Source organism: Parasteatoda tepidariorum, chromosome 2 (genome assembly GCF_043381705.1).
Source record: "Parasteatoda tepidariorum isolate YZ-2023 chromosome 2, CAS_Ptep_4.0, whole genome shotgun sequence".
Lineage (NCBI taxonomy): Eukaryota > Metazoa > Arthropoda > Arachnida > Araneae > Theridiidae > Parasteatoda > Parasteatoda tepidariorum.
In genome coordinates this window covers 96990732-97017152 of record NC_092205.1, presented here as the reverse complement: position 1 = coordinate 97017152, position 26421 = coordinate 96990732, and the positions used below count along the sequence as shown (strand labels likewise).

At 26.6% G+C, this 26421-nt stretch overlaps 1 protein-coding gene across 2 annotated transcripts; it reads left to right on the top strand.

Moving 5' to 3' along the window:
* Positions 1-173: 173 nt before the first annotated feature.
* On the top strand, positions 174-24533 carry LOC107451113 (F box and leucine-rich-repeat gene 4). Of its 2 annotated transcripts, XM_043050527.2 has the most exons (13): positions 174-571; positions 2283-2379; positions 3716-3821; positions 5750-5845; positions 6841-7072; positions 8665-8735; positions 11411-11480; positions 12953-13062; positions 15152-15261; positions 17867-18002; positions 23131-23220; positions 24168-24275; positions 24385-24531. In XM_043050527.2, exons 1-13 carry the CDS (start codon positions 350-352, stop codon positions 24473-24475), a joined length of 1539 nt encoding a protein of 512 aa, XP_042906461.1. In that variant the 5' UTR covers positions 174-349; the 3' UTR covers positions 24476-24531. The 2 variants fall into 2 exon arrangements, with proteins under 2 accessions (XP_042906461.1, XP_042906462.1); XM_043050528.2 differs by lacking the exon at positions 174-571 and having other exon boundaries at positions 3716-3786; positions 24385-24533.
* The last annotated feature ends 1888 nt before the right edge of the window (positions 24534-26421 follow it).

Sequence of the window (26421 nt, the reverse complement as noted above, 5' to 3'; positions counted from 1 at the left end):
TGGCATCATGAGGAATCATATGTAGGAAATTTTCTTTCCGTTTAAACAATTTAAAGATTTACAAAAGTTTTCAGTTTTCGTTCATAATATGTAATTTATAATACCAAAATATTTGATCCCTACCACTCATAAAACTTACTCAGAATCAGTCAGACTATAATTGTTCAAATAATGTACCCAGAATTCATTACAAAATAATAATAATAAAAAAAGTTATGTTGATGTTTTGTTTTGTAGTTCGTTTATGTCAAGGAGTATAGTTAATGTTCTGGTCTAATTTTCTTGTTTAATGTTTGTTAAAATTATTATGTGTTAAATTATTTCTGCTTGCTCCCACCCGAAATAACCAATGATGAAGTCAGTGGAAACGGAAGAGGACCTTATATTATTTAAAATGCATAGTGAGGCGACTAAAAGAGGACGAACAGTACTATCTTTAAGAGCATGCGAAATAGTTGACTTTAGTTCACAATATGGAAGTGAACACTCTATTTCGTATACAGCTGAAAATATTTTGGGTCCCCCGTCGGTATTTCCGAGGTCTGGAGATTGTGTCAGTGTGTATGAACTAGTATGTTAATTTTATGTTTTTTATAATTTGTAATTCTTTAATATTCCTGTAAAAAGTTTGAGATATTTCCGTATCGTGATCTGTCGCGCTAACTACAATCGCCAAGGTGCCAAATAGATTTTAAATTTGCAAATTTTAAAAAAAAAAAAAAAACATCTAGATGTTTGCCCTTGGGTGGCTACGAGCTTTACCTTTCGAGTTTGTTCCTTTCTGTGATGTTTTTTTTAAAAAACTTCTTGTGGACTACTTCCCGGAAGTTTCCTAGACTTGGCGATTCATCTGCCACAGATCACGGTACGGAAATCTCCCCCAAGCGAAAAACAAACTGAATTCCCGTATCCTAATGATCTGTGAAACTACAATCGCCAAGGTGCCAAATAGATTTTAAACTTGCAATTTAAGAAAAGAAAAAACATGTAGATGTTTGCCCGGGGGTTGACTATGAGTTATACCTTCCGAGTTGGTTCCTTTCTGTGATATTTTTTTTTTAGTTTCTCATGATGGGCCGCTGCCCGGAAGTTGCCAAGACTTGGTGATTATTCTGCCACAGATCACGATGCGGAAATCTCTCCACCAACTCGAAGGGTATAACTTGTGGCCACCCCCCGGCAAACCTCTACAGGCTTTTTTTGTTTTCATTCTTCTCGTTTCAAATTAATTTGGCTCCTCCGTGATTGTAGTTGAAGTGGCAGATCACAATACGGAAATATCCCCTTCGCTTGCTGTTGGTGATTGAAGAAAGAACTCTTGCCACAGGGTAGAATTTTTGAGTTTTCGTCCCAGGAGCAATATCGTTGAATTCTGATATATATTTTTATTAGATTTAATCTTTCCTTTCCATCTTAAATTTAACCTACTAGTGCCTTTTCGTAATTTATATTATCTTTAAACTATATGTGTCTTGACTTTTCAATAATTGCCATTTGCACAAAAACCTTTTACTACTTTGTTAAAACTTTGTACTCAAGAAACTGTAATGTTGTTGACCATTGTTTTAACCTGAATTAACTTTTCCCAATAATTTTTTGAAATATAAATTTTTCTTTCTTTTTTTAGGTTAAACAATTTTAGTTTTTTATTCAGTAGCTTAAATGCATCATAAGTTTAAATCTATATGATTGCGATGTTTATCTCAAATAATCTATACATTATTAATGCTCCGTACAATTAATAAAGATTTCTTACATTAAAAAATATGTGCTATTCATTGCTGGTTGTATATAATCAGGGGTCTGTCCAGGCCGCATTTACTACCATTCAGCAATACCTTCACAAATTCAATTTTAGGTAAAACGGTAGTTTCACAAATTGAATTTTAAGAAAAATGGTTTCACAAAATAATTTTTCTTAAAATTTTATTTTTGTATCCCTTAAGAAACGACAAATCTACATTTTTACCATGTATTTGTGTTGATTTTTTAATATAATTTTTAATTTTTCACAAATTATGTCAAAATTTTCACAAAATAGGTACTTTTCAGAAAAACCTAGACAGACCCCTGATAATGGTCTCTCATACTTGTGGTTTTAAGTATTGAATAATTTTATTAGTTACATTGATTTGTTCGTTAAATGTGGTTTAAATGCTCTAATTTAAGTTTGACTTTCAGTTTAAGGTTTTTGGTCTTTATTTTAAAAATACTAACTACAAGTAAAAATTTTTTATTTTATTTATTGTCTTAAAATTTAAATATTCTTATAAATATTGCAGAGAACTTATGGTAAATGGTGGCTTACTCTTCCATCAAGTAGAGAATCAAAAGTAAATCTTCCATGTAGAATTCCTATTGAAAGTCAAGATTTTATTGGTAAAGTCAGATTATTATTATATGCTATCATATCATTTTTATAAATTAATGTCTTAACCGCTTCCTTTTAATTTTTTGCGAAAAAAATGTAAAAAATCAACATATTTTTTTACTTTATTAATACATACAAGGAACTAAAACAAAACGTATACACAAGTTTGAAGTTGAAGATTTAGTATTATTTTTTTGTGTGTAAAAAAGCATTTAATTTACAATCAGTTTACTATCCGGAGTTATCTCTGGCATGTGAAAAAGTTGAATATTAGTCTTTATATGATAGTTTTTAAAACAAGGAACAACACAAAAGTGATAATTTTCAAACACTAGTGAAGTGATACACCATTTTTTTTATCTCTTTTTTTTTCTATGTAAATTCAGCAACTATCATTTATATATGACAGAAAATACTTGTACAGTCCCACTATCCAACAGCCAAACTCCCAAACAAAACTTGGCTAACTTCCAATCACAGCACATTATTATTACTTTGCTTTCAGCCGAGTAAAAACGTGATAAAACAAAACGTACTGACCAATTCTGCTACGCCTGAGTTTTCTCGGGATAATAAATATTTGCAATATATACATATCCGAGTTAACTCGGTATAATCAGGGAAGCGGTTAATGCCTGAACACTAAAATTAAGATGGTGTAAAAATATGACTTAAAAGAAGTATCAACTTGTTGTTGTGAGCTGGTTTAACAGAGAAACCACTTATTTTTTGCGTAATAGTCCTAATTTTTTCGAAACCTCCTTAATGGCTTTTACAAATGCATTACCGTCTACTAATATTATGATTACGTAAAAAATGCGTCCAAAAAACAGTGGTAAAAGGCTTTAAACTAAATGCTATAAATGCTTAAACTAAGAGGGAGTTGCTGTGCTTTGAATTCAGTCCCAAATATAAATAAACTCTTAAAAATATATATTAAATGGAATAATGCTGTTTCTTCGAAATACATACTTAAATTGATACACTTAGGATATCACTTTTTATTTTCTTGGAGAAGATAAAAAATGATAACACAATAATTTTAAGTTTCTCTTTTAAATGCCCTTTACCGGAAAAATCTTTAACTTCGAATGATTTTATCAATCTTTTTAAATTTTAGAAAGAAAGATATAANCCATATATATATATATATATATATATATATATATATATATTTCTTTTTGTTTATTTTATTTGTTAACAATAGCTAAATTGATAAAATTAGCTTAAATCCTGTCTGGCCTATTTCATGTAATGGTCTATTTTACTTTATAACTAATAAAATATTTTTTTCTGACATAATATTGGAGCAGATATTAATGAATAACATTGTTTCTATTTTAGAATTCCGTGTTGGAAGGCGTGTTGAGCCGATGCTAATACGAATCTATGAAGTATATAATCCTGGTGCAATTGTAAGGATATTAGGATATTGTTCTGACAGAGAAAAGTTATTATTATTTTATTCATTCAATGATGTCTGAAGCTCTATTTAACGATATTCTGTTGTAACAGGGTGCGTAGCGTTTGTAAAAAGTACTTAAAGGTGCTTTTTGGGAGGTTTCGTTTTTAAAAGCTTTTAAAAGTGCTTTTTTTTCACGAAATATTTTTTTTCCTTCAGTGATATCTGACGGATCCCCTGCATTTCACGAAAAATGGAGTGTTTGCTACGTAATCATTCACACGGACTTCATGTCATACCCACGATCTGACCTGCGCATGCGCGCACACTCGAAACTGAAACCCGAGTGCTCCAATTCGAATAGAGTCAGATCCTTATTAAATGTTTTTCTTTTTAATTTATAATTTTATTCTTGTTTATTTTATTTCACTTCTAACACTTTTTTGATGTAGGGGGTAAGGGTACTTTTGTTCTGAGTTCAGAGTCAAGTTGAATTCACTCGGTGATGTGGGAAAGTACTGATTGTTTCGATTTACGTCCGTTTCTTGTTGAGTTTTTTTTTTAATGCTAAAACTGTTAATAAAAATTTTTTGTTTTTCAATAATATCATTGATTGAATATGAATTTTTTGNTAATTTTATTCTTGTTTATTTTATTTTACTTCTAACACTTTTTTGATGTAGGGGGTAAGAGTACTTTTGTTCTGAGTTCAGAGTCCAGTTGAATTCACTCGGTGATGTGGGAAAGTACTGATTGTTTCGTTTTACGTCCGTTTCTTGTTGAGTTTTTTTTTAATGCTAAAACTGTTCATAAAAATTTTTTGTTTTTCAATAATATCATTGATTCAATATGAATTTTTTGAGTGCTTGAAAATTTTTGTAAAGTGCTTGAAAAGTTTTTAAAAAGTGCTTATTTTTGATTCAAAGATTTGGCTACGCACCCTGTGTAATTTTGCTACTAATGATGTTAAGTCATGAAAAGATTGGTTCTACAAATTTGATAATAAAACATAATAAGAGAAGTTTAAACATTAATTTTTGAAAATTAATCCTGCAGTAAACTGTAACTATTTGTTATAGTATTATAATATTTTTTTTTTAAAAAAAGAAACTATTATATTTAAAAAAAGTTTTAGATGTATTTTATTTGGCTCTTTGTGGAACTTTTGAGCATCTGGTAAAAATTTTCAATTTATAATTATATGAGATTCATTAATAAATAAAAGCAAACTGTTACCATCTCCATTTGTTTCATTACCCATGTCATTAAGAACCTGCGTAGGATGTCTAGATCTTTTTCAATGTCAATTAGCTTTATTTTTTTTTTAAATAGATCTTTGATATTTTTTGCTTGATATATTACATTGTTTGGTTTAAGTGGAGATCTCCCTAGAAATAAATAAATTAAAAAAAAAAAAGACTGGCTATTTGTGTATATAAAATGCCTAGGCATTCTATCTAATGCAGGATTTCAAACTATGTCCGCAATATATATATTAATCTTATAAAAGTTATTTGAACAAAAGTTTAAAAAAATACTTTGGATATTAAGATAAATAAGAATATTTAATATTAACCTACCATAAAAATAATCTTCAATGGTTGCTGCAATTTATAGCTTTTATTTTCTCCTACTTAAAAAAAAATTTGTATCTTTTTTTGAATATTTTTTTTGAAATAAAACATATTTTAAAATGGGTGAAGGAAACATTTTAAAAAAATGGTATTTGTCTCTATGAAAGGCTGGTAGGGTTGGTCTCTTTTCAGAAAAATAAATAAATAAAATAAATACTCAAGGAAAATACTGATATAGTTACTGAAAACAATTTTTTATTTTTTTAATATCTTACTTAAAATAAGATAAAATTTGAATAATATATAATTATTTATATTTCTGTTTATATTAAACTGACTTTAACAATTTTGAAGAATGCTTAAATATTTTAATTTCCCCTTATTTAAATATTTTATTTGTAGATGGGTTACTTTATGGGCTGGTGCACCCAAGCACTTACCACCAAATGAATCACATTGTTTTTCAGTAGAGTTTGAAAAAACTGATCTTCTTTCTGAGTAAGTTGCTTTCATTTTATCTATTTATATAGCTTACATATTATAAATTAGTTTTACTATAATCTCCCGATTTTAATATTTTTACCTTTGTGATGTATTTATATTATGATAGGAAACAAATTAAAATGAAGAATATTTCAATAATTTTAGTTGTCACAAAAAATTTCTGAAGTATATTTTCAGAGAAACATATTGACTGATAGCTGAATTTTACATATGTACAGAAGATCTATGTATTCCAATTCTGTAAACTGCAATTCTACATATGCCACAGTAATTTTACTCTCTTGCCAGCAAACCAAAATTGATAAATTTGTTTGATTTTGTTGTTAATGTTCTTAGTAATTCAATTTTTTTACTGTAATTAATGACTTAAGTTCATATTTTTTCGAGGATGGGGTATTGAAATCTAAATACAAAAGTCATTCATTGTGGGGAAAAGAAATAAGATAAGTACATAATCCCCAGTGAGTCTTCTCTTGTCAGAAAAGATGGAGAGATTGACAAAATAAGGTTGAAATTTGAAGAAAAAAATTGTTTTTCAGAGAATTATTGCTTCAGAGAATATCCCAATATGGAGGGGCGGGTAACATTAATTCATATACAAATTCGTAGGGACCGCGAAGCATTGTAATCGAGGGAGTTATTGTTGTATCGGATATTGTAGTAGCAAGAGTTCACTGTATATTGAATTTTTTAGTTTAGTTCAATGATAATGTGAAATTATCTATGCTACAGAAAATTCTACAGAATGCTAAAGTTTGCATCATAAAATCTTCTGCTGCTCCATAATTCCATACATTTTGCTGTTGTTTAACATACACTATTTTTTTTCACTTTTTCATTCATTTTTCTTTATCATTTAAGGGATAATTTATTATAATAAATAATTATTTTAGAATTAATGATATTTAAATATTTATTTTTCTTTTTAGAATAAAAATTATTTATTTTTTTACATTCTAATACTAGCCACTTTGATTCATTTCATTTAGCTATTTCCGAATAGAGTTTCATCACAGACACTTGAACTATTACTGTGAACTAGACAGTCTTGTTCTATATGGTGAAGATAAATTCTCAAATTACAGTTTATCGAGTTCTGCTATCCCGTCTGCCCTTCAAAGAATGGTTAATTTTTCACTTCATGAAAATTATCAAACTCCAGCCTCTTCCTTTTCATCAGTCTATTTACCTGATCATCATGCATCATTTGATAATTTGCCTGTGAGTTTGATGTTTTACTCCCTAGTGTCTGTTTTGTTTTACTCCCTGAAATTTAAAACTCTTAAAATGGAAGAGCCAACTCATCTACCATTATACAAACCAGTCCTGTGGACTTTTGATGTAGAGCTTTTTGTGAAGTTTAATTATTGACTTTAAATTGAACTAGCAAACCAAGTCAGTAATTTGAAAACTTCAGGTCCTCAGGATTTGGGTGTTTTTTTTTATTTTTATGATGAGTGTTACCCATTTAAAATCTCAATTTTAAAGATACACATGAAAAGTAAATATTTTGTGTTCTAGTTTTTGAAAGATGCTATTTTTATTAAAAGCTCAAATTTAAAAATCTTCTAAGTCTTCTAAAAACTTGCAAAATTTTATGCAAAATAACATAAGTTTGCTTTATAAGCACTTTTTGAAGATATAAATGATCTGTGATATTGAGCAGTCAATAAATTCTCTACCTCTTTATCAATTAATTTAATAGGAGCATTTATAGGCTTTCCATCTATTATTGATAGACAAAGCAAGGAAAGAGTTATCACGATTTATATACGATTATACGATATGAAGAATTACAATTTTTAATTAATTATATACAACTAATCAAATGCACGCATTAAGGAAAAGCGACTATGTATTATTATACTCACAAAATTATCCTTCTGATGAGACAGGAATGAAAAAAAGAAAAGAATAATTTTATTTTCTAACATTGGATAATTTTGCACAGACTGAAACAGTTCTGTGGTTTGCATCCCATTTTTTTTTTTATGCTCTAGAGAATTATGCATTCCATAGTTCACATCAACTTTATTTTCGCTTCCTATCTTGTTGTATTTGACACATTATAGATCGTAAGTGAAATCACTGTTTAAATTATTCTGATCCTCTCTTTAAAATATTTTTTTCTTTTTTTGAAAAATAATGATGTATAAATAGCAGTAGAAGTGATGAGGATCCTAATGAATTTTTTGTAGACCTAAATGTAGGAACTCTTTCTTTACATCAATAGTCACCTATCAATCAACACTTTGTTTAATTTTTTTTTCTTGCAGTATTAATTATAAATCTTCTAAATTTCTTAACTCCTTTTCAAGAGCTGTATTAAGATCAAGAATTTATTAAAGGAAAGACCAGATTTTAATAGCTTTATCAAAATTATTAAAGTGAGAAAAAAAATGTTGTCAAAATTAAGTTGTTATAGTTTTAAAGTGAGTTTAAGTAGTAAAAATAAATTGAACCTTTCTAAGCAAGCTTGTGTAACATTTTCCTGTATGCTACAACAAAACTGTAAATTTTTTAAAAATAATGACTATGTGAATAATAAAAATATAGAGATGACTGGTGCCCCCTTTTTTTAAAATTAGATTATTTTTCATCCAAAAATCTAAAAGATAAAACAATTTTCATGTTTGACAATAATAACGGTTTTGGCATTCATATTGGAAAAGCTAATCGTGCATGAGGAGTCAGCTATTATTGCAACAAAATGTAGTAGAGTTGATTTGCTTTAAAATGGAAGACCAGTTGGCTCACCTAATTTTGATTACCTAACTTGTACAAAATTAACACAATCTTCTCTTATTTTTTAGAATGAAGTTATACACCTAATAATTAGCTACTTAGATCTTCAAAGCTTGTGTTCTGTTGCTCAAGTATCAAAGTTAGTAATTTTTAATATCATTGTAATTATTATTTTTTCATTATAAACAGTCATTTTCATGTTTCATATATTTATTCTCAAAGATATTTTTTTAATTTTTATTCGGTTTTTCCATGTATGTTTATTTATTTTTAAAAGATAAAGTTTTTTCTTAATACAGTTTTTTGCAGGACCAAAGTCACGATTTTATTTTGAACTTCTTGAAATGTATGTGTATTCATGCATTCTTTTATTAAAACCATGCAATTCATGTTAATTAATAAGTTAGAGTTTTAAATTATGTTAATAAGATTAGACATTTATTTTCTCGTTATTCCCGATTAGTATACTGTGTATGAATGTTGCATCCTAATATTCTCAAAATGTGACAATATCTTTTTATTTACAAAGAACATTTTGAGTTTGAATGTTTCGTGTAAAGTTCAAACCTTGCTGCTAATTTTACAATTTATATCTTTACACCTTTTTGCCTAATAACTAGAATTTCAGTATTGCAACACAGGTTGCATTTATTTTTCTACATAAACATCATTACAAAATTTTTTTTTTTAATAAATGTGCATTTTTTTTTAAAAGAAAAAAAATATTTGAAAAATTTTTGAGTTCTGTGCTAAGCATTTGTGGTCTTAATATTATTACATATATGTTTGAAAATCCAGATTAACCGATTCAATATGTCAAAAAATTTATATTTCTTACCTAGTGAATTATTTTAAAGAAAATTTTCTTTACCCAAAATACATTCAAAATTAAATATTGTTAAATAATTTATTTAATGTGACAAGATGTGATTAACTTCAAAAAAGTGAAAAATAAATATTTTTAGGAGAGATAAGTTAGGTTGCTATAATTCAATTTTATCAAAAATATTTATCCAAGATATTTTATCAAAAATATTTGTATTTTGTCTGAAATTCTTTTTCTTTTTGCAGACAGTGCATTTATACTTGATAAACATTAGTAGTTAAAATTTGCTGCCTTTCTCTTTTAATGTTAAGACTCCTGCTACCCCCTTAAGGGCTAATTATTTCGCTTTGCTCTCCTCAAATAAAGGTTTTGCACTTCTAGTCTAAAACGAGCAAAGATGGGATCTTAAATGGAGCTCAGAAGTTTAATATTTTAAATTTTCATGACATATCTCAAGGTATTAGACACATCGATTGAAAAGACTCTGCAGTTACTCCTAGACTTGATATCAGCAGTTCCAAACTTTTTTAGTTGTACAGACTACCATTTTTGTAAATAAAAAAAAAGAAACTGCTGTGAGGCCTTTTGACTACTAAATTTATTAGTATATATTAGAGTGCTTAGCTTTTTTTAAAAAGTGTTTATTTTTGATTATCGTTTTTTAAAAACCCTTAAAGGTGCTTTTTTATTAGGTGTTTTTAAAAAGTGCTTAATTTTCTATTTCTAAATTGAGAATATTTTTTTTTTTACCATGATGATTTTTGCCACGTATTATGCAAAGGCGGGTTTTTCATATTGTTCTATTCAACATTTTCGCAAATCATTCGAACACAACGTATTTGGACGTACCGTCGTTCCCTAGCATATAAAAGTTCTTATCATTTTTCATGTAAGGTGAAATGCTTGCAGGTCCGAATGTGCATACTCTGAGCTGGATTCTGTGGGAATTATTCTTGTTCTCTCATGCGCAACTCTGCTGCATTTTGCAAGAGATTCTCAATTTCATGCTTCATTTTCCTCCCTCTGAAATCGAACAGAAAAATCTCTATCTTTTTCTGGTGGCTAATGTAATCAAGAAAAAGAGTTCTTTGTCAAAAACTAATTATTTTATCATGGTCATGTAAAGTCCTTGAAAGTTATTTTGCATTTTGTTAATGTATATAGTGCTTACAAATATTTTTTGAGTGTTTAAAAAGATACTTTAAAGGTACTTATTTCTTGTCGAAAGATTTGGCTATGCACCCTGTATATGTATGTAGACTGGGGAATCTCAGCCTTTCATCCCTTTAGTGGATCAATAAAATGAGTACCAAGCATGCTTGGGAACTAAACACTGGGGGTTCCGTGTTCGGCTGACAACCCAAGCCGGACATCTGCTCTAGCACCCCAGAGCCCAAGGTCAAGAAAGCTAAGATAGGCACAGTAAGCCTTGCCCTTCTATAGGCTGTCGCGTCACTGAATTTAGTTTAGATTAGGGAATTGTTCCCCAAAAATGGTATTAGACTTATAAGATTTATTGTAGCTTAGACGCTTGACTAGAATCCATGACTTAATTCCATACGACGCTATGCACAGTCTATAAGTTAATGACAACTAATCTATATCATTGCCTATATTATGTTTTTAATAAGGAAGAAGATTTATCAACACTGTCGATATTTATAAATTTGGCTGAAACTATTTTTAAAGTCTATAATGAATCAATAGTTTAATTTCTTACATTATACTTTTTTTAACCCCTTTTTCCCTATCTTTTATTTAAAAAAAATTTTTTTGTTAAATTTTATGCAGTAAGAAGCTTTTTGTTTTATTTTTCTCCTGATTGTTTAGTGAATCGTTAATTATAATGTGATGAAGTCAATCTGCTATTAAATATATCATCATTCTTTTATCCCTTTATTTATGCAACTAAGTTTTTATTTTATTTATTATAACAGGACTGCTTCATTTTATTTTATTGTTATTTTACAAGTGTTATATATTTCTAGGTTATTTCACAAAATTTGCTATGATCCTGTGTTATATAAAGATTTAAATCTGCAAACTTATTGGCCCCTGGTAAGTTTTTTTTGTTTCAACCTTTTAATCCTTTAAACTTCTCATACATGGCATGTGTAATAGAAGTTTTTTAATAGCATATTTTAATAATTTAATAGCATATTATAATAGCAATGGAATTTTTTCTCTCTCCTTGAAATACCAAATAATAATATTGAAGTGGTTTATACAATTACTCTCAATGAATAAATTAGTCTGTTTTTTGAACATTGATTTCAAATTCTTGTAATATCAGTAGATATTTTGTTTACATAGACTTGCATTGATCCTATGATGTTATTTTAAGTAATGATTTTATTTTTAAATATAAATAATATTTTGTGAAATTTTCAGTTTTTACAATTTAGCATCATAATAAGAAAATTTAGCTGTGCAGTTTAATTTTAACTTCAATGAGTTATTTTTCAAACTATTAGTAAATTAAAGTTAAGTCTTCAAGATGCTTTTTAAAAGTTCTAATTTTTTATAATGCTGTGATTAAATAAGATGTATTTAATGTTCAAAAAATTATTATTTACAACTGAGTTTAATTTATATTGCTGTCTTGTTTTTTATTCTAAATAGAATTTTGATTTTTCTAATACTTATAACTTATTGTTCCTGCTTTTTAATTAAGCTTACAACGTGAAGGAAATTAAAAATTATTATCCATAATTGGTTTAAAATTATTGTTGTCTTGTTTTTTATTCTAAATGAAATTTTAATTTTTTTCTAATATTTATGGCTTATTGTTCCAAGTTCTTAATTAAACTTACAGCATAAAAGAAAGAAGTTATTGTTTGAAAAGTAGTAGTTATTGTTTAAAAATTATCACCTATAATTGTTTTAAAGTTATTACTGTCTTGTTTTCCATTCTAAATGAAATTTCGATTTTTTTTCTAAAACTCATAGCTTACTATTCCAAGTTTTTAATTGCAACTTAAAAGAAAACTTTCAGCATAAAGGAAAGTAGTAGTTATTGTTTAAAAATTACCATCTATAACTGGGTTAAAATTATTGCTATCTTGTTTTCTATTCTGAATGGGATGTTGATTTTACTAATACTCATGCCATACTGTTTCAAGTTTTTAATTAAACTTACAGCATAAAAGAAAGTAGTTATTGTTTAAAGATTATAATCTATAGTTGAATTAAATTTATTACTGTCTTGTTTCCATTCTGTATGAAATGTTTATTCTTCTAATATTTACAGCTTACTGTTCCAAATTTTTAATTAAACTTACAGCATAACCTTTTTAATTCATATTTATTTTAGTTAAAAGATCTCCTGAATTAGTATATAAATATACCTTGTAATTAACAATGAAATAGTTCACGAGTTTTCAGAGAAGTTTTGTCTCAATAGAATGATTTGAAATTAATGTATTTAATCAGAATTCGCCACTTAACATAAATGTTACTGTATTTCTCAAATTATATATATATTCTTTAAAATTCTTTTAATTGAAGTATACTTTATGTATTTTGCTCAGGTTGACATTACTGCATTGAGAGGATTGGAATCTAGACTTTCGTCATTGAAAACCTTGAATTTATCTTGGTGTGGCAGTCAAGGTAGAATCACTGCTCATTACTTCAATGAGTAAGATTTGTCATCAGTCTTGTACATTTACTGATGTCCTAATATCAACAATTTTTTTTAGTGTGTTGTTACTTGCAATTCACATGCAGACCTACTAACTCTCAGGCTTCAGACCTGAGTTTCTGGCTTTCGTATCCAATCTCTGGAACTCAGGCCAGCACTTTATCAGGGTATCTGTGCAAGTCCCGAATTAAGATTGCCGAAAAATCTTAATTTTTAAAATAAAATTTACCCTTCCCCCCCAATTTCAAGGTGTTTCGAATATCTGAATTTGTAACAAAATCCCCACTCAGTGTCATATTTTATTAAAATATGAAAAGTTTTTATCATGTTCTTTAAAAATTATGGCGTTCTTTAAAAAAAATGGAAAAAAAAGCATCATTTCTAGAGCGAATTATCTTTTAAACTTCTGTGATTTCAGAATTTTTGTTATTATTTTTATTTTTTTATTTTATCAATTTAAAATTCTAGCTGAAGCAAGCAGTCATTACCAATTTTTTTTTATTTCAAAATGAGAACAGAAAAATTGGAAGTATTTCTTTCCTTTCCAATAAACCAGAAAAGTATGTTTAGATTATTAATTCTGCTGGAAAAAAAGAAGAAAAAAATGATTTGTTTTTGTATTTTTTGCAGCTATTTTATTGCTTCAACTCTTTCTTTACTCTGTTTTTTAAATTTGAAATCTATAAATATGAAGATGCAGAGTATAACAGTTTTGGTTATACCTATCATTTCAATTAATATTATTATAATGCTTTTTTAAATTTATTGTTGTGTTTTTTTGGGAGAAAAATAGTAACTTCGTTAAGTCGTGAAAAATTCTTGGAATTAGTCATGAATTTGAAAACTTAAAATATAGCAGATACCCTGAATTGTGTTTTGTTTACTTCTTTTTTAGAAACTTTAAAAACAATAATAAACCCAAAAAAAAAATTATCACATTGTTTATAACAAAGCATATTCCGATCATTTCTATTCAAGGATTTCTCATTCTGAAATATCTTATTCTAATAATTTGAATATTATTTCAATTGTTTCTGTTTTGAGCATCAACTTTATTGTTGATAGTTGAAAGTTTTCCTGTTTTAAAAAAACATGTCTAAGCTCGTTCCTTGAAGTCCTAGAAACTCAGAATAATGCCTCCTAATTACATTGATTTAAAGTTATGCTGATCAAGTGTGTAAATTTTGCTGGAAATTCAATTAAAATACTTCTAAAAGCTGTGAAAAAGAATTAATTTGGGATACCTAAATGTTCTATTATTTATTCAAAAAAGAAAAAAAAGGGTAGAAACGGGGGGCAAATTTCAAAATATTATCCAATGCTCAATTTAGATTCAATTTATTATCAGTTAATACATATCATCTAATATTATTATTATTATTATTATTTTTGCATTTTTAATCCATTTACATTTATAAAATTATCTAAAAATTTATATTAAAAAAATATTCTTTTAGCAGTATGTTGATTTTACTGTTATGACAAAATATTGATTTTACTGTTATGTTTGACAACCACCATGACTAAATGTTATGTATGATGTATGATAAATAACTCTCTTGATATTTTATCAAAATATCAAGAGAGCATCAGAATTTTTTTTTCTGAATGCTTGTGGCAACATTATTTTTAAATTGTTATTTTGTTTAAATATGTATTAAAATGCATTAAATTATTTTTCAAGTCATAATAAATTTTATGGTTTAAAATATGTTAAATAATTTTAATGCCATTTATCTATTTATTATAGAAAAAATCGGGAGAGTATATTTCAATAAATTTAAAAAAAAAAATTCATTTATACGACATGAATTTATTATGCATAAATTTATATAAAATGTTGTTGAAATTCTTAAAAATGGAAAGACAGAATGAATATTTATAAACGATTGTGCAACTATTATGGTGGAACTTTATTTTTTATATTTTAACTAAGAAAAGAAGTAATGATGCATAACAATTTTAAATAGTCTTTATAGTTTTTTTTCAATTTAATAAAAATGTTTCTGTTAAATGTTGAATTTAATCAAGTTGTGTCTCTTGAACAATGAAACCAGAATAATAATATAATGTACATTTATTTTAGATTTGTTACAGCAACATGTCACCACTTAACAGCTTTGAAGCTCTCTAGCTGTAATTTTGTGAATAATAATTGTTTAAAAGCTGTAGCGTCCCATTGCCCTTTACTTCAAGGTGACATTTTAAGTTTTTTTATTTCAGTTTCCTTTTTTTATATTTTTTTGCTATAAAATGCTTATATTTTAAATATAGCATATAGACCTCATAAATGCCATTTAGTTCCTTATAGATATTTGTAATTATTAGACATTTGTAAGTAGATTAATTTATATATTTGTAAGTAGATTAATTTATATATTTGTAAGTAGATTAGTAGTTATTTGTAAGTAGTAGTATTTGTAAGTAGTAATTAGTTAGTTAGATATTTTCAATTCCTTTTGACTGAGATTCTTTTTCCCCTTTTGATGAACACTTTTCAACAAAATAATTTTGAATAATCTTCTTTTAATTGAAAAAAAAATTCTTCCTTTCAAAGTAAGGATTTTTTCTTTTCTTTTTTGAGATAAAAAGTATTGATTGTCCTGAAGAAAAAAAAGAATGAGGCTTTTAAGAAATACTACTATTTTTAAAAGATTTTTAAGCTAAAAAAATTGTCATTTAAATTTGTCAAGAATTCATTAGTTGTAACTTCATTAGCAAACTCTTAGGCTTCAAAATAAACTTTTAATAGTAAAACAGTTATTTTTAAAGATAAAGATCAATCAAAATATCAAGTTTGTTCTGTTTCGTTTTTACAGCCAATAAAGTTATAAGCCAGGGTTGGGATTTTGGGTGTCCTAAACTGGTTTTGAATTGGGCATTTGGGTTTTACTGTCTTAAACTGTCCTAAAGTGACTAAAACTGACTTAAAGTGTACAAAACCTTGAACATTGGTTAAAGGTAAAAATTCTATATGTGTATCTATTGTACACATAATAATTACATATATTAATAAATATTTGATACTTTTTATACAATTTGCTTTAACTTATTAAAGGAAAATAATATAATANCAAAATAATATAATAGAAAAAAAAAATTATAACTTTTGAAGCTCCACAATTAATTGAACAACAAAAGTGAATGCCTTATCCCTTCAATATGAATAAATATGCTTTTAATACTAATAAATTATGTTTTTGATTGTGTTTCATAAGGATAAATTATGCAATATTAAAAATAATAAACTTTTTAATGAAACTAAAACATGTCTTCATTTTGTTTCTTGTTCAAAAATTAACATTTTATTTTTCCCAATATTTTTTTTAAAATTGTGACATAATTTGAGTGAATAGATTTTGGACAGTTTTGGACTGGACGGTTTAAACCCTGGATTAATCCATTTTGTCCTAAACCTTACCAACTTATAACATAATTCTTCTCTTCAAAATTGATTTTAAAGTATGACCAGTTCAGTCATGAAAGGAATTTATTTGTTTTCAGGGTGATTTCATCTAGTGATATTCTAGCATTGTAGTTTTTTAAGGTTAACTTTTTAGCTTGTTTAAATGAAAATTATTTATTTCAAATTGGATGCCTTCGTTGGACAAATGTTAAATATGCAGGAGTCTTATATAATACTTTAAAACCAATATCACGATATTACTTTGAAATCTCTAATTTTTTTAATAAATGATAAATTTTTATTTTGAATTTGATAATTCAAAAAATAATTGATAATACTTTTGAGAGAATCCTTTGATTAATAATACTTTTCCTTTGATTAATAATACTTTTGAATTGAATCAGTTTTGAAGGTTTTATTTTTCTATCTTGTTTCATATGTGTAGAGCAAAATTGAAATTTTTATTCTCTTTTTCTCATAGCATGTAAAAAAATCCTGTAAAATAGGTACCAACAACAATTAACATAATAAATGAAAAATTACAAACGTTTTGCAAGTGGACAAAAAAAAAAGAAAAAAATTTGTTTTTGTTTCTCCAAGTCTCACCCAAAAAGAAAGATACTATTTACAAAAAATAGAACCATTCTTTGTGTGTACTTAAAAAACAAATTTTTTATAAAAAAAAGTTCAGTAAATTATTTTCTTTTTTAATTTTGTCTGGTAATTTTTTTACATGAAAAATAAATGAAATTATGATTGTAACTTCAGGCACTGAATTCCAACTGAAATTTGTGCCTTCCAGTTAGTCGAAATTTTAACTGACGATAAATTCTTATTCGAGACTTCATTTTGGCAAGGATTGAAGCTTGTATTTTTGGCAGTTCTCCAATTGAGATTTGATAACTTTAGCTAATGGGAAAATGATCGGAATTTTATTTTATGATAAAATTCCTATGACTACAAATTTTGCTTTTCGCAGTCAGGAAACGATGATTAAAATTTGTGATGTCATCCAGCACAGAGGTCCAGTTAAAATTTAATTACTTTAACTAGTCAGACTTTTGATTATAAATTTCTTTTGATGATAATATTACAATAAATCCTGCTTTTAATGAACAGGAAACAATTAAAAGTTTAATTGTTACTCAGCACAAATGTTTCAATAAAACTTGAGTACTCTAGCTAGTCAGAATATATATAAACTAGTTGTTACTAACACCGTTTACTAAAAACCATTTTTATATACTTCAATAATTATACCATTGTATATCTTAAAATGTTTTTAAATTGAATGAAATTAAATAAAGTTTCATTTAATATATTTAAATTCAGCTGTATATGTGTAATTTCAGATGTATATGTCTTGGAAATCAAATTTACATCTCTCTGTTTCAGAACTTGAATTGAATTCTTGCCGGTCGAAGGACTTGACTCAAATTGGTTTTAGATATATTTCTGAAATAAAACACTTGAATCACCTAGCTTTATATCGCTCTCTCATCGATAAATCATCAATTATTTCCATTATAAAGTAAGTTTACTTTATTTACGCAATAGACTAAACATGAAAAGATTGATTTACAGCTATAGCTTATTTATGATTACTAATTACTGTAATCAGGGTTCATCAGCACTAGAAATTTTAGAGAAAAGAAGATTGGACAATAAAAGCTGAGTGGGGGAGGGTACGTAACTTTAACACAAAACCCGGAATTTTCTGCCCTATGTGGACTTTCATGCTTTTGTTTGTAGTTATGTAAAATATTAAGAAATAATAAAATCAATGGCGAAATAGATGATCACTTGATAGAATATCGAGATTCTGCTTTTCTTCATTATCATTTCTGGAGATAAAGAAGCAGTGATGGATCTGTATGATTTATAAAAACTTAAAACTTCTGTCCCCACATTCTAAGAACTATGTTTTTAAAATAGTGTTAGAGCGCAATGGGACATACCAACACTCTTACATTTTACGATCGATTCAAGCTTTCTGGTTACAAACCCTGCCTTCAGAAATCGAGTCACAGATCTCTTGAATTCCACCGAATAGAAGGGCAAACTTAAATTTGACTTTCTTTTCTGCAAATTTTATAATTCAGTTCTATTCAGATGATGCCACTTTATCACTACCGCCGATGGTGTCTGTTTCACTGTTGCATTATCACTGGAATGCTAATGGTGTTAGTGTACTTTTTTAATTTTACGCCAGTACCACAATCCTTGGATTTGGGAAACGTTCACTAATCCAAGTTTTTCATCTTGGTTTAAAACAGTCAACGACAGAACCTCACCACTTCTTAATTTTCCTCTTCCTTATTCGACAAATAAAAATTTCCATTCCTGAAATTTTTATCTTGGGTCTCTTCACTGATTTCACAAAGTATAAGGCTTTTTATCTGTCCTACTGGATTTGTGATTTTCAGAAATTTCAGTACTTATTATTATGAAGGAAAAAAATTAATAAATCAATCCACATTTTAATAAAAAATGAATTTAGAATAAATATAATGAATTCTTTAATATTTTAAGCATAAGCGGGAACAAATTTGAGGATATTTAAATTTGTCTTTTCAAAAATTTTAATTAAACTAACATTTTAGTTAAAAAATAATTGATATTAAGAATTAAATGATCATGGAATAAAATGGTTAATTGATTAGAGAGATCATATATGGGAGAAGGACATATATGATTATCTGTATGGATATAGATATAATATGTACATTTTTCACTTGTCAAATGTTTTTTTTAAGAATAATGTTGACGATTTACTACAATCTGGTTTATATCTGAAATTAAAAAGTTATTTAGTTTTTCCATATGATTTTTTTATAAGCGATAGTTTTTGTCCACACTAGGCCCCATTACACGAGGCTGGTTGGGAAAAGCTACGAACTAATGTAGACAAACTTGATAATTTGTTAAGTAGTCATTTATTACAAATCAAAAAAGTTTATTTAAATCAAAAATGAAATTAATTTCAATCTAAGTCTTATTGGAGAATAAATATTGACTTAAATGAATTAAAATACTAATTTGTAATTGAGCATTTCACTATAAAAAAGACCTTTTAAATGCAAATCAATGCACTTAAAACCATTTTTTAATTTGGTTTGTTTGATAATAATTTCAAATTTTTTATTTAATCAAAAAAATAGAAATATCGCCTTTAAATGTATATTCAGATGCAGTCCTGGTAGTTCTACCAGTTACTGGCAATGGAAGTTAAGTAACCATTTCTTCTCTTGAAATGTGTTTTTTGTTTGTTTTGTTTTTAATTCTGAAAAAAGTTAAAATTTATGGTTAACTATACTATATACGAACTATAGCAAGATTTCTTTCTTAAGAATTCAGTGTACAGAGCATTTTTAATAAGTACTAACAGTGCTTATTTTTGATTTTTGTTTTTAAAAACCCTTTTAGGTGCTTTTTTATTTAGGTGCTTAATTCTCTCTGTTAAAATTTTTTCAAGATTTTCAAATTGAAAATTTTCATTAGTTACCAAATACGATTCTCTACAAAATTATGGGGGAAACAATGAATAATTTTTTCTGCACATACACAGTTATAAAATAACTCTAAGCGTTTTTTGAGAAACATAACATAATAGAGCATTCGTGCACAACACTGTTTCAACAATGCACAAAAGTGATTAGCACAAAGTCATTAACTCTAATTGAATCAGTGCTCGTAAGAAGTTCCAATTTATTAATATTGATCTGATATCATTGCTATTTAAAATAAACTAAAGTTGCTAACTTTTAAATGAAAAAATTCACCACCTAAAGCATGTCCGAACTAGCCCTACCTTGACATATGTTTGTTTATGCTTAATTCTGATTGATCAGAAATATACAGAGCAAAAGTTTATATTAAAATGGGTAAAAAACAGTATCATTTAAAACATTGTCACCCTCAGTTTAAATTCTGAAAACAAAATATGTTAATAAAAAAGTAAAGAAAAAATTTAACTGTTACTTTGCACCTTAAAAACATTCTTTTCCAATTTCTACTAAAATATTCATAGTCATGGTGCATAGCTTTTTTAAAAAGTGCTTAAATATACTTATTTTCGATTTTCGTTTTTTAAAAGCCCTTAAAGGTACTTTTTTCATTGGGTGTTTTTAAAAAGTTCTTAATTTTCCTTTTTCCAAAATGAGATTTTTTTCTTTACCATCTCAATTTTCGCCACATATTATGCCAAAGTGTGCTTTTCACTTTGTCTATTCAACGTTTTCACAATTCGTTCAACCACAATCTATTTCGGCTTCTCGTCGGTCCATAGCGTATGAAAACGCCAATCATTTTGCAGGTTTGATGAAATTCTTGCGAGTCCATGTGCGTCTGCTGAGCTGGGTTCGGTAAGATATCACTCTCACACGCAACTCTGCTGCATTTTGCAAGAAATTCTCAATTTCACAGGCTTCATTTTCCACCCTCTGATATCGAACCGAAAAACCTCTTGGATCTTTTTCTAATGGCTAATATAATTAAGAAAAAGAGTTCTTTGTCAGAAACTAGTTATTTTATCACGATCATGTAAAGTCTTTGAAAACTATTTTGCATTTTGTTAATGTATATAGTGCTTAAAAATGTTTTCTGAGTGCTTAAAAAGTACTTAAAAGGTGCTTATTTTTGTTGAAAGATTTGGCTACGCACCCTGATAGTGTGATTAAGCAACGGCAAACAAAGCAAGACAAAGGAGATTTGACCAATAAATAAAATAGTTATTCAATATGTCCAGTTTAGCTCTCTCTCCTCTAGTAATTTACTTTTGTCTAAAATGTTTTGTTATTCAAAAGTTTTGTTTGTTCCCAAAATTATTTTTAAAAAAATTTTCATTAATAAAATATTGAACCCAATTACTAATTTTAATGAAATATCAAATTTTTAAAGTAAAGGGATATTTTTTATCAATTTTTTTATGCTCATATTAATTTCTCAGTTTTGTAATTTAATGTGATGATTGCATTCAATTCAAAATTTAACAGGAGGTCATTGTGTAATCAGGAGTGATTTTAGGGGAAGTTTGAGTCTGTTAATGGACACTTCCCTTATTTTTTTATGTAAGAAAACTCTTTATAAAATAGTTTATCGTTAAAACAGATCCTTTGCTAAATTTTTAGTACCAAAATGGTTCTTTCAAAAAAATCTACTAATAACTCTAATTCATAATTTAAAACAAAAATTCCTTAAAAGGTATGTTTCTTTTTTCTCAAAAAGAAAATCTTATTTTTACTTAATCACAAAGTTATGAATAGATTTTTCACAAATACGTAGCTTTTTTAGTAAGCATTAAGGTAACATAGTAAGCAGATTTAGGTTGTTAATTAAGAGTTAATAATTGGGAGTTGAATTACTTTTATTTTATCTTTTGTAAATAATTCTAAGTTTGTTTAAAAACTTAAGATATTTTTTTTTCCTTTAGAAAGAGTTATAAGTTTTGTTCTCAAAATTTAAATCATAACAAATTGTCTTAATCATTGATTTTTGCATAAATGTATTTGAATTGATTATTGTTTTATTTTTAGGAAATCAGAGTATTTAAATCAATCTTTGGAATCATTACATTTTAATCATTTCACTGTGGTACATTTTTAATTTACTTTTCATTTTATTTTTTGAATGTTTGTTATTATATATTGTTACAATATTATGTTTATTTTTTGCACTAAATATAATTTACATTTTTATTAAAATTTTGATTCAAAACAAACAACAACAAAAAAACTAGAATTTCATTTAAGTTGATCAGGAAAAGTAAGGAAATTTTTCTTTATTCTCTCTGAATATGAACCTTGTTAAATCGTTTTCTGCAAATTTTGCATATTTTTATTATTGTTTTCACAAGTGTTTTTATATATAAATTAAAAGAAATGATTGTGAATAATTTATAACATTTATAGCTATGAACTCAAAGGTAATTGATGGGTATATTAAGTTGCAAAAAGCTATATAAGTAGCCATTATATTAATTACAACAAATATATTTTATCAAAAGAAAAAAAAAAGTATATTAGGGAAACAAATTTACAGGAAATGCAAGAACATTACAATCAATATTTATTACAAAAAAAAAATAAAAATTGCTAAATATACTTATAATAGAGAATTGAGAAATATTGTTGAGTAATTTTTAAATATACTTATGAGTTGAAGCGAAAGATATACTTGTGTATTAATGAAAATTTATATGTTTTATCAAATTAATTACATATTCAGAAAACAAATTTACAGGACATTTGGGAAACATTAATGGAGAACTTAACTCATTTAGGAAACATAACTATAGAATAATTATTTAATATACCAATGAGATTAAGAGAATGGCATATTTGCAGGATATTAATAACAATCAATGTTTGTTTTATTTCTTCAGAAAAATTTATATTTAAGGGACATTTGGGGGAAATTAAAATGTGTAAGTTTGAGAAATAAATTTAAATAATCTTAAGGGTTTTTTTCCTCCTTGTAAGTAATTTCAAATGTTTAAATGAAACATTATTAATACTGCTTTAAAAAACTGAGAAAATATGTTTTGAATAGAAATTTCAAAATCCTGCATAGCCGCCAACGAAAATCTTTCTGTTGTGTTTTCTGTATTGTATTTTATTTGCTGTATTCCCGTATTTCATGTTCATCATTTTTGTATCTAGGTGTGTCCCGTTAGAGCATCTCTTTTTAGGAAGTTGTACCAACATAGATTCATTCAATGAAGTCGCTCGAGCAATTGCCTCTGATAGAAAGTAATTAACCCTCTTTGTAACTTTTATTTCATTTATTTGAAAATGTTTTAATTTCTATTTTTTTATCACTTAACTTACCCTTCACAGTATAATTACATTACATCATTAAATTTATTTTTCCATATTTAGTTATTATTTTAATTTTTTGTCAGATATTTGCCCATTTTATTACGTTGCGGTTTTACTGTAAAAAATTGAGAAATGTTTAAAAGGATATCAATTATTTATACCGGGATAATTATTTATTATTATTTATATATTTTTATTATAAAATGCCTTAAATTTTTTTGTGTATTCAAATTTAAAAAAAATATAAGATTGTTAGGTTTTTATGTTAATCTTTAACATCTGTACTTTAGCAAGATTTATAACAATATTTGAAACTGAAAAATGTATTTATGTGTAAAAGTGATAACTTTATTTATTTTTCTTGATGAAGTTTGACAAAGTCAAAATTTATTTCAAAAGGGTTAGAGAAAAAATATGCAAAATATACATTTTTGCAAGTTTTTTATAATAACTGCTTTTTAATTTTTAAAAAAAAATTTCTAGTTATCTTTTACACAAAGTTTTTAAATTTTTGATAAGTCCTTAAAATTTTGGACTCCTTGGATTTCTTCTTCTGATCTCTGTATGAACCCTGTTTATAATTTAATTTTTACTTAAGGATTTAGTGCAATAATTGACTATAAATAGTTAGGAAGACCTGCTTCTAAAGACTATAATTATATTATCTAATTTTTTGGTATTTGACAAATTGTTAAAAATAATAACAATTTCATAATTGCCTAAGTTATGTTCAATTCATAAACATATTTTATATTGGGGAAAAAAACATGTCGAGATTTTGGTGTTTCACGGCAGTAATTGATTGTGCTTATTTATTTGACCTATTTGTTATGTTATTTACCTCTTACATCTAAGTGTATTATTCGTTGTTTATTTAGACAAATAAAAACACTAGATTTTTGGAGAGCTTCATCTTTAAGTTGTCTGGGTATCTCAGAACTTGCTGAACATTGCAATGAAATAGTTGAAATTGATCTTGGTTGGTGGTAAGTTTTTGATTTATTGTTCATATAGAATTTAGTCTGGTTTAAAAAAAAATTTTTTTTTTACCATTTTTACTTTACTTTAACTATAATTGTTTTATTTTTAATCTAGCCATAAAATAGACGCCCGTTGTGGATGCATTCGGGCACTGATAACTCGCTGCACTAAATTGAAAAAGCTCTTTTTGAGTGTTATGCGGTAAGTGGTTTAAAATAAATCATGTCAGAGTAATTATTAAGGGATTTATAGTATTTATTTAATTTAGGCTACTCATTTTTAAAACTCATGTTAATAACTACTTTTTTATTTATATTTTTCAAAAAATAGTGATAAAATTTATACTCAAAGTGGCGTTCTTTTCTTATTTAATTGGAATTTTAAAATTATGAAGTACAAGTAATTTTTATCATAGTAGTTACAATTCCTCCAAAACCATGCCAATTTTGTAACTCTTTTTAAAATATACAAAGAAAAAAAAATTTATCCTTGGAAAACACACATTCACGAATAAACACAAATTCCATGATGCTTGGCGATCAGACTGTGCTTTCTCTATTTTTACATGAAACTTGCTTTACATTACAATTTAATCATCTTATCTAGAGTATTTACATTTAGTGCAGTCAATCAATTTCTAGTGAATGTGTCATTAAAATCTACATTCACCTTGACAAAAAGTTTCTGCGCTAAGTTGAATTTTTAAGCTTGCAATAAGTTTTTTTAATGTAATGTTTGAAATAAGTTTTTTTTAGTAAAATTTGTGCATTCCCTTCATTTTATATTTTTGAGTTTGTGGAAAGTTTTCTCAATCGGACCAAAAAAGTGTATAATTTGTGTATTATGCTCTAAAGCTTCATTATGTTGTGTTATGCAGTTTTTAATTTGCATGTATACAATATTAATGTTATCCAAAAATATCTGGTAGTGTTTAGATCCTTGTTACCAAAAAGTATGGACCAAATTACACCAAATCCTAGACATATTTCTCAGTAAGTAAATTACTTTATCAAATTTTAAGTAATATTTGAAAATCTATCAGAATTCGTTAAAATCACTCTTCTGGGGTATTGTAATTAGCTCTTCCCCCCTTTTTTTTACTGTTACATATTTTTATAGTAAATGTTACAATCAAATTTTCACACTATTTTTAGAGTTTTGCATATGATTTGTGCTTCCTTTAGTACATTAATTTATAGTGCTAAAAATACTGAACATTATTTTTGATTATATGTGGTTTAATAACCATTACTGTTTTCAGTTAGTTTAATTCTCATTTGTCTTAAAGAATATGGTGAACCATGTTTTTCAATGTAGTTTAACATCCATGGAAATCATCATGAAGTGTTGTTGGTTGTTATTTCTTTTTATTAACCATTTAGTAGCATAAACTCTTAATTGTATGTGTTTTCAAACAGGCAGCGTTTTCCAATTGTCAATTAATTTATACTAATTACAAAATCAATTTGCCTGTTTCAAAGAATGACTTTCAGTTACGATTTCTTTCTAAAATATTTACAAATTATATTAATATCTTAAAAAGTATTAAAATTCAATTGTTATTAGGAAGTGTTTTATATCAATATAAAAAAATTATAATCCGGAAGCTTTAGCATGGTTCATAAGATCTCATAAATAGTCACAAGTTTAAATAATAAAAAGAGAGTGATATAAGCTTATATAAAACAAAATTGACACATTACAAATCATTAAATATGAGTGGAAGCCTTTTGGTGCAATAAAAAATAACGATAATGATCTTAAAACAAATGCTAGTTTGTTTGTTATTTCTATTCATTTTGTTATTTGCATTCAATAGAATTACCTGTTCTACTGATATAGAAATTTTTCTTTTGTTTTTTATTTACTTACTTTGCTTTAGAATTATGTGTAAATCATTGTCTTATTTTTTATTTGTTTGGATTACTTCAAAACTGCTCATTTTGAAATATTTCAAAGAATCATTTGTTATTATAAAGTACTAATGAAAATGTTTTATTAAAATTTTATTTTTGGTATTCTTAACTTTGTTTAAATTTTTTTTTTAAACAAAGAATTATTTGATTGAATATACAGTGAAATCTCTCTGTAGTGAACCCATGCAGACCCAGTAATATGTCCACCAACAATTGTTCACTATCTCCAAATATT

Excerpts from the sequence above, each read along its gene's own strand:
- LOC107451113 (XM_043050527.2), top strand. The coding sequence starts at position 350 with ATGATGAAGTCAGTGGAAACGGAAGAGGACCTTATATTATTTAAAATG. Across the intron at positions 7,073-8,664 it reads CATCATTTGATAATTTGCCT|AATGAAGTTATACACCTAAT; the intron begins GTGAGTTTGATG and ends CTTATTTTTTAG. Across the intron at positions 18,003-23,130 it reads TCAATTATTTCCATTATAAA|GTGTGTCCCGTTAGAGCATC; the intron begins GTAAGTTTACTT and ends TTTTGTATCTAG.